The sequence below is a fragment of the Coffea arabica genome, chromosome 8c (genome assembly GCF_036785885.1).
Source record: "Coffea arabica cultivar ET-39 chromosome 8c, Coffea Arabica ET-39 HiFi, whole genome shotgun sequence".
In the NCBI taxonomy this organism is placed as follows: Eukaryota; Viridiplantae; Streptophyta; class Magnoliopsida; order Gentianales; family Rubiaceae; genus Coffea; species Coffea arabica.
In genome coordinates this window covers 27,175,769-27,185,719 of record NC_092325.1, presented here as the reverse complement: position 1 = coordinate 27,185,719, position 9,951 = coordinate 27,175,769, and the positions used below count along the sequence as shown (strand labels likewise).

The following is a 9,951-nucleotide window of genomic DNA, read 5'->3' as shown; positions in this document are numbered from 1 at the left end:
ACATTGATACAAGTCAAAACAAAACTTAGGGTTTGCACATTTCTAGCTTCAAGTGGCAACCCAAGACAAAAGATACATAGTCCGATTTAAAACAACATTCACAAAAGCTAAAGGCAGACTTCAAGTCTCTCGAATGCCAAAACCTGTTCAGGAAAACAAATAGCGTGGGGTGAGCTAAAGCTCAGTGGTGCCCCAAACATGCAATCATATAAAACAAATAGCAAATAATAACTCCAAACTTAAATTCAACAAGTAGGAAAGCGTTTAACAACATAGAGTAGGATACAGGGCTCTCAGGAGCCATTTTCCACAAACTTGATCAAAATTAATCGCAGTTGACCCTCCGTCAACTCTCACTATCTAAAGTCCATGTAGATTCATTATTATTATTTTTTTTCTTAACAGGCTCCAACCAACTTACTCCCACCGGGCCTGTCCTTCACACGAGAGGGTTTGGTATTACTCGAGTATACCTTTTATAGCCTAGTCGAGGGATTCACCCAACGACGTCACACAAGTGGTTACCAAGTTAGGATAAGAGGCTCTCCCACCCTAAGGTGTGGTACATTCCCCTACCTGGTGGATTAGTTGACGAGTCCACGCTCCAGTCAACAATTGCAAGGTTTTGGTACTTGAGTTAGGATAAGAGGCCCTCCCACCCTCAGGTGTGGTACATTCCCCCACTCAATACTTAACTAGTGCAAGCATGATATTCGAGCAAACATTTCAAACAATTCACCACTCGAAAGGGCTAATGCGATAAAGTACACACTGCCCACTTTGATGGATCAGCAAAACCACATTCCAATTATCACATAACAATCAAGAAAGCACTTTAACTAGTTAATCATAGAACAAGCACGGACACTCACCAAAAGTGAAGCTCAAAAGTCGAGCTGGGAATCGAAGTCCACGTCCTCGCTAAACCCTAGAAAACCAAGTTTTAAAACTATAAATTTTACTATATAAGTTCTTATTTTATATATAAAAGATTATCTGGTATATAACTAGTTCATTTCCTCGAAATAAATCAACAATTCTCTTAAAATTAAAACTAGTAAAAGTGATAAAATATTTCGTATGGTTTCCTTAAGGGTATAACCCACTCACTTCAAATAAGGTTTCTTGCCGAACAAGTTTTCTAAGCCTTTCTTTTTTTAAAATTATTAAAATCTCATGTTTTTAACAATTTTCCTCTAAAACAACTAGCCAAGGATAATTTTCCGAAAAAAAATTAGAGTTCGGAAGTTAGTGCAATTATTTCCTAAAAGTAATAAAACTAGTTTAAGCAAAGAAAAGAATTAGCTAGTTAGCAAGGTTTTAAAAGTCCCGACACTCGAATTTTAGCATTATCGTACTATACTCAATTTCTATAGCTCAATACTAGGACAAAATATTTCAATAAAGCTTGGTCAAAAGTACTCGAATTCAAAGGACCAAAACGGACTTCACGATTCCAATTCATTTGCACATTATGTTCCAACTTGCCAATATAGCAAAATCACAATTCAAACATCAATTTCACTAGGGCTTCATCAATCATTAGCCCTAGGTCTCAACAAGTTCGATTCTAACCAAAATTAAACAAAGGAAGTCCAAGACATCAAAACAATTCCAAACCACAATTCATGGACTTTCCAATTGCATTTCGGCCAAGCTACTTAAACAATTTCACCAAAATTTAACTCTTGTAAAAATTACTCAAATGGCCAAGAGTTTCATTAATCATTAGCTCTTGGCATCAAACAATCACTCCTTACAACCAATCAACCAGCAATTTAACCCAAAACATAAAGGAAAGTCACGGCCAGCTTAACTCACAAGCAACTCTAGAAATTCAGATTTTTCCCTTGTTTCGACAACCAAGAAAAATTCCAGCAATGTCAATTCAAGATGTCCATCAAATCTTCATCTTTTACTTGCTTGAAACACTAAACACATAGCTCATAATCTATCCAACCTAAACCAAAACAAATAACACACAATTCCAGAAAATAATCTCACCAAAAGCCTCAACTAATTCGGCCAGCAACCATATACAATTTCCAGCAATATAACAGTTTAACTTATAGTGCTTTGTCCATAATTTTCTTCAGTTTTTACTTCAACTCAACATGCAAAAGGTGACTAGCAAGCTACAAGATAATCTTAAACATCCAGTATGAAAATCTCAGCTAAAAATCGAAGGAAAACTGATCAGATGCTCAACCCCCTTCTCTCGGCCATGCTAGAAAATTTTTGACAGCTACCCAGCTTTTGAAATACAGATTTCTCAGTTTTCTTTCGTTAAGTTCAACATGCAAGGGTTTGTTATTAAGCTACAGAGTAGCTACAACAAAGATCTAAAGTTTACAGCCAAGGAAAAATGGAAAACAACACTAGTTTAGTTGCTAATCCCCCTTTCGGCCATATTTTCAGTTTTCTCACAACAGTCAGCCAAATACACATTTTCCTCAAATAATATCTTCAATTTATGTTCAAATCTTTCATGCATGTTCAGATCAAGCCAATATATGATATGTATTACAGTTTGACATAGAGTTTCAAGGCCAGAATTCATAAGGATAACTGGAAACTTCACCATTTCCTTCACTCAGACAACCTGGAAAAATTTCCAGCAAATAACTTCCCTCGGTTTCAATCCAAAAATCTAACTTTTCCCATAATTTCTTCAACTAAACCCCTTATAAGCCTGAGATAACCATAGTTCATGCATTTCTCCCATTAGTTTCCAATTTTACACTAATTACAGGCTGCAACATTAGATAATAAACTCCCGTTCCTGCACTTCAGTCCAGTTCCAACATTTTCCCTCTCTAACAGATTTTCATTCGACTGAAACTCATTATTCCTTGCTAAAACTAACATGCATCCTATATATACCCACTGGTATTTAGTAAATAAAAGGGTTGTTACAGAAATTTCTTTACCTCTTTTCCTTTAAAACACAGTAATTGCGGACTGCTCCAATTCCTAGCTTCGTTTTCCTCGACTGCAACTGCTTGCCCTTTTTCTCTCGGTGGAAACTAATCAGAAATGGAACTAGCAGAGCTTCCTCCTCCTAACACTGGCCTAGTTCTCAGTTTAGAATGATGGAAGGAGAAAGAAATGGTGAAACTCTCATTTTCTGTCGGTTGCTACTGTCCAGAACAGAAATGTAAAACTCTCTCACGGTTTGCAACTTCCTATCACTCTCTCCCTCAGTCGATAATAACTAAGCAACAGATAACGCTACTCTTCATCAATCGGTGGGGAACAACTTTAAGCTCTCCACTCAGTATTGTTGCTATTCTCAGACATTCCACAGATTTCCATTGCTCAGACTACTAGCTGGCCGCATGGTATTTTGGCTAACATCCTATGGTCATTTCAGTCATTTGGTTGTAGTTTAATTGCTTTCCAAGGCCTGAAATCATATGATCTCATGCATGAACTCCCAATTTTTGTTATATATATTTACACCACTCCAAAATTTTACCCCAAAAGAAATTTGATAGTCTACTAGTGTACTAGTCTCGCAAAATTAAATTATCGAGATTTTAACATCCTAAGTGTAGTTATAAAGGTTTTGACCTAAAACCGATTCCATCTTAATCCTAGGTTCCCATTGACACTTAACAATTATAAATACGTAAAATTAGCTATCGGAATTCAAAGAATTAATATAAAAGCAAATAAAATAACCTACATCAAGAAATATTAACTTAACTTGGCAAAATTCAAATAATTTAATATTTTGCACAATTGAATTATTTGTAACCTAAAAATTATTTTCACACACTTATTTACGAACAACTAACAATAAAATTTATTAAAAGACTAAAATGCAAATGCACATGTGTATATATACATTTTTTTTTCAAGGTTCTCACAAAACCATTCAATACTTTTGGTGTTTTTGTTTTGGTTTGGCTATCAAGATTTTTGGGTTTTCTTTATCCTCTCTATATATGTGTGTGTGTGTTTATATGTGTTGAAAAATGAAGCAGAGAGCTAAGCCTTTAGGATTAGTTTTTGTTGGCATGAAGAATCTCCGTGCACACAGTGGAAGCAATTCTAACACGTATATAAAAAAATATGTGGGGAGATGAGGAGAACAAACACTCAATAATTTATTTAACACAAAACAAATATTAAGTCGTAGCCTTTCGCTCACAACAACTTACAAATCTCAACTATGAGATTTTCTCTCAAGTCTAATCTCTAGACTCAACTCAACCACCCAAATAACCTACTAGACTGTTAGTATTTATAGACTCCAAAATTTCCTAAAGCAAATACGGTTGTAAACCCAAACTTATTTGGAAACTGACTTGAGATTTCCTAATCTAATATGGGAACTAAACAAATAAGATACCAAAAAGAATTAGGAAACTAAAATAGCTTGGTTTATTTTCTTACATTGCCTCCCTTAAACCAAGCTCTTCAAATTTCACCATGCCGAGCATCTTCTTCAATTTCATGAACCTCTCCAATTTGAGAGGTTTTGTCAAAATATTAGCTACTTGATCTTCACTTCTGCAATAATCAATGACAATTTGTTGATGTTGAACTAACTCACGAATAAAATGATACTTGATGTCAATATGTTTGCTGCGCCCATGAAAAACTGGATTTTTTGTCAACTCAATCGCAGACAAACTATCACAAAATATTTTGGTAGGACCGTCTTGCTTTTGTTGTAAGAATCCAAGCATTCTCCGCAATCAAAGTGCTTGAGTAGCACTACTTGTGGCCGCCATGTACTCTGCTTCTACTGTGGACAAAGCAATCACTTGTTGTTTCTTTGAGGACCAAGAAAATACACCAAATCCCAAGTACAATGCATAACCAGAAGTGCTCCTCCTTTGTATTATGTCACCAGCCCAATCACTATCAGTGTATCCAACAAGGTTGTTACCATGTGAAGATGAGTAAAATATACCATCAGATTGCGTACCTTGAATATATATCAAAATTCTCTTACCAGCTTGCAAGTGAGACTGGCGCGGAGATTCCATGAATCTGCTAATCAAACCAATTCCATAAGTGATGTCAGGTCTCGTAGAAGTTAAATACCTGAGACTTCCTACCAATCTCCTAAAGTAAGTAGCATCAACAAAATCACCAGTACCATCTTTGGTTAATTTCAAATTTTCTTTAACTGGGGTCATCATTGGTTTAGCCACATCCATCTTAAACTTCTTTAGAATATCACTTGCATACTTCTTTTGTGAGATAAAAATTCCACCATCCAACTGATGAACCTCAATACCAAGAAAATAAGACATCAATCCCAAATCTGTCATCTCAAATTGACTAATCATGGCTTCCCTGAATTCAGAAATTAGTTTGGAATTGTTGCCTGTAAATATCAAGTCATCCACATACAAGCATACAATAAGGACAGCTCCTCCAGGGTTGAATTTGATGTATAGAGTATGCTCATATGAACATCTCAAAAAATCATGCTTAATAAAATAAGTATTGATATGAGTATACCAAGCTCTAGGAGCTTGTTTCAACCCATACAATGCCTTTTTCAATCTATACACTTTGTTTTCTTGACCTTTTCTAACATAACCAGCAGACTGCTCAACATATCCCTTTTCTTCAAGAAAACCATTTAAAAATGTGGATTTCACATCTATTTGATGAATTTTTCAACAATTATTTGCAGCAAGTAAGACAATCATAGGAATCGTATCAAGTCTGGCAACTGGTGCAAGAACTTCAAAATAATCAATACCCGTCTTTTGCTTATAGCTTTAGATAACCAATCTTGCTTTGAAGCGATCCATCTCTCCTATTCGCTTATATTTGGTCTTATATACCCATTTCACTCCAATTGGCTTCTTTTCAGGCGGGATAGTGGTCAATTTCTGTGTATCATTTTTCTCAATGGCATGAATTTCTTCATCCATTGCACGAACCCAACGATCATCTTTGGTAGCTTCTTCAAATGAGACAGGCTCACAATCTGCAAAAAGAGCAAAATTCACAATCTCTTTATCAGTCAAATCATTATCTTTACCAACAGCATAATCATCAAATCGGGCTGGCATGCGGCGTTCTCTCTATATCGACTGGATGTCTCAACCTGAATAGTGGAAGGTGAGGGATGACCATGAGGCTGCACAACTTGCTCCACTACTTTCTTAGTAGCGCTCGGTCCCATAATGGGAGAAATGGATGGATACTTTGGCGATGTCTCAGGGTCTTGTTTGGACCAATCCCAAACTCCATGTTCATCAAAAGTCACATCTTTGCTAACAATCACCTATCCTGTGTTTGGATGGAATAACTTATATCCCTTAGTCTCATGACTATATCCAATAAAAATACACTTCTCTGCTTTGTCATCCAATTTCTTCCTCAAATGATTTGGAACATGTGCATATACAAGACAACCAAATACCTTGAAACGAGAAATCCGGTTTCATATCAGTCCAAACTTCTTGTGGGGTCTTCCCAAAGTTGCATCTAGTAGGGCACCTGCTCAAAACATAAATAGCACAAGATACTGCTTCTGCCCAAAAGGATTTAGGAATACCTTTGGAGTGCATCACAGACCTCACCTCGTCCATCACAGTCCTATTCTTCCTTTCAGCCACACCATTCTGCTAAGGTGTATATCTAACTATCAATTGATGTTTTATGCCACTTTCCACCAATTAGTCGTCACAAACAAGATACTCAGTGCCTCTGTTAGTTTTCAGAGTTTTAATAAAATAGCCACTTTGTTTCTCTACATAATATTTGAATTTTTTAAACACATCACATGCATCGGATTTATTTCTTAAAATATACACCCATGTCTTCCTGCTGCAATCATCAATGAAGGTAATAAAATATTTACTACCACCATTGGAAGGAACTTCAACTGAGCATAAATCTGAATGAATCAGTTCAAGTGGTCGATTAGCCCTCCAAGTCTTGCCTTTTGGAAAAAGATCCCTGTGCTTCTTTCCCAAAATACAAGGCTCACACTTCTTGTCAGGAAACTCAACAGAAGACAACCCAATAACTAAATTCTTTCTTTCAAGAAATTTCAAACTCCCAAAATTCAAGTGCCCAAAACGCATATGCCATAACCAAGAATCATCACAAGTCACGGAATTAAAGCAAGGTAAATCACCACAGTTAAGGAAAGATGCCACAAATGACTATCGTTCATCTTTACCTTAGCAATTAATCCCAATTTTCCATCACTTATGGTGCCCTCACCATATTTAAAATGTAGATCATAACCTTTCTTAGACAATTGTCCCAAACTCAACAAATTATGATATAAAATTGGCACATAGAAAACATCAGAAATAAAATTCGAAGACCCATCTTGCAAGATAATTCTGATTTTTCCTTTACCAAGAACAGGCACTTTTTCATTGTTTCCAAATCTCACAGATGTATAAAAAGATTCATCTAGGTCAGAAAACATCTCTTTTTTACAACACATATGATTACTACAACCAGAATCAATAAACCAATCATTCTTCATAGACTCTTTAGATGTAGAACTAGAAAACAACAAGGTCTCCTCTCTATCGCTACTATTTTCGGCCACTTTAGCATACACCTCTTTATTGGACCAACATTCATTCTAATAATGACCAATTTTACCACAATTATATAACATTGGGCATTAGATCTATCACGCCTTTGAAAATTATTTCTTTAACTTTGCTGTTGATTGTTTTTCTGATCACTATTAGGATTATTTCTGGGTTGGCAAGAATAATTACCTCGTCCATGACCACGAAAGTTACCTGTACCTTGACGTCCTCTATCTCTGAAGTTCTGGCCCTTTTGATTTGTGTCCATACGATTCACCTCCTCTTTTCCTTTTGAATGATCCATCTTGGCTTGTAACACCTCCTCTACTGTATCCGATGGCTGCTGATTCAGGGACATCTCATACGTTAGCAATTCACCTTCCAATTCAGCAAGTGACAAATTGTCAAGGTCCTTTGTGGCTTCAAGAACTATCTTCTTGGTGTGAAATTTGGCAGTTAGAGATCTCAGAACTTTTACAACAACTCTAACCTCTTCCAAATTCTCACCATTGGACTCCATATCATTGACAATTTCTTTAATTGTACCAATAAAATTTTTAACTAACGTGGATTTCATCTAGGCCAACTCAAATTGTTTCCTAAGTTCCTGCAATATGATTTTTCTCACATTAGCAGTACCTCGATTTGAGTGCAGTAAAATTGTCGAAGCCTCTTTTGCTGACTTTGCATGTATAATTTTTTTGCAACATGCAACTAGACTTGAGTGTTGAGATAATACATTGCCTTGCAATCCAACTGTCTATTTCTCTCTAATTCTTTAACTGCTGGCTTGATAATTCTATACCTGCTACCAGTTCCGTATACCTGTCTCAACAATATTCCAAACTCCAATATTTTGGAAAAAATTCTTCATCGTCGACCTCCAAGCCTCAACATCGCTTTTACCATTGAAGATAAAAACGTGACAATTGTGCAAATAATGCGGATCTATACTTTGATTTCATGACCAAGCTCCAAGCCCAAATTTTGCGAACAAGTCCCAGGATCAAAGCCTAGGGCTCTGATACCACTTGTTGGCACGAAGAATCTCCGTGCACACAACGGAAGCAATGCTAAAACATATATAAAAAATATGTGGGAAGAGGAGGAGAACAAATACTCAATAATTTATTTAACTCAAAACAAATATTAAGTCATAGCCTTTCGCTCATGACAACTCACGAATCTCAACTATGAGATTTTCTCTCAAGTCTAAACCACTCAAGTCAACTCTCCACCCAAATAACCTACTAGACTATTAGTATTTATAGACTCCAAAATTTCCTAAAGCAAATATGGTTATAAACCAAAACTTATTTGGAAACTGACTTGAGTTTCCTAATCTCATATGGAAACTAAACAAATAAGATACCAAAAAGTATTAGAAAACTAAAATAGCTTGGTTTATTTTCCTACAGTTTTCATATTAATGATCCTAATTGATGATTTCTTGATGGGTTTCAGTTTCAAGGAATATTTCACTCTTTGAATGTAGCTAATAAACACAAAGTGGCTAATAAAGTGGTAGATTTCATGCCAAACAGCCAAATTGTCCATTCAGAATAGGTTTGTCTCTCACACAGGCTAACTTTCATCCATCTTGATTGTGATTGTTAACGGAATGATAAAGATAGAGCACTTTTATGGGTTGAATGGGTTATTTGGCACAAAAAATACTTTAGTTGGTGAAATAAGAATTTTGAAAACTTTATTGACTTAGGGTCTGTTTGTTTGGAAGGAAAATATTTTCCAGAAAATGTTTTCTTGATTTTCTATTGTTTGGTTGAGTTATTGCTAGAGCTGTAAACGAGCCGAATCGAACGAGTATTTCATGTTTGAGCTATGTTTGTTAAGTGGTTCGAACAAAGTTCGTGTTCATTCATTAATTTTCTAACTTCAAACCTATGTTCGTGTTCAGCCTGTTAAGTAAAGTTCGTGTTCGACTCATATAACATAAACGAGCCGTTTGCGAACACACTCGAAAAGTTTGAATCCTTATTATTCTAGGCCTTAAATATGCCATACAAATCATTAATCATCCTAAAAAATAATTAAAACACTAAATGACTAAATTTCATTATTCATTAACTACATAACCAACATTAACATAAAAACAACAAATAAAACAAAGCAATTTGTCCTCCAAATATAAAAATCCAGCCATAAGACAAGTACAAATTTGCTCCACTTCACAATTTGACTACTACTACATCCACTTCATCTATCCACTTGAATGCATCAGCCATGGTAGAGAAAATGAAGTAACTGGACCAATTCATTGTAGTTGAAAAGAGCTAGGTGGACTAAGGAATGCGAATTTTTTTCCCCAAGACATTGCTTGCAATAGAAAGAACGAGAAATAGTTAAAATTGCTTGCAATCAAATTGGATCTAATGAATTCAAAAAATTCCAGATT

At 35.7% G+C, this 9,951-nt stretch overlaps 1 protein-coding gene across 1 annotated transcript; it reads right to left on the bottom strand.

The window, feature by feature from the left end:
• Nucleotides 1-4,706: 4,706 nt before the first annotated feature.
• On the bottom strand, nt 4,707-8,055 carry LOC140013443 (uncharacterized). Its single transcript, XM_072062725.1, has 5 exons — nt 7,725-8,055; nt 7,163-7,560; nt 6,398-6,599; nt 5,814-5,959; nt 4,707-5,585 (listed from the first exon to the last, which is right to left on the bottom strand). Exons 1-5 carry the CDS (start codon nt 8,053-8,055, stop codon nt 4,707-4,709), a joined length of 1,956 nt encoding a protein of 651 aa, XP_071918826.1.
• Between the last annotated feature and the right edge of the window lie 1,896 nt (nt 8,056-9,951).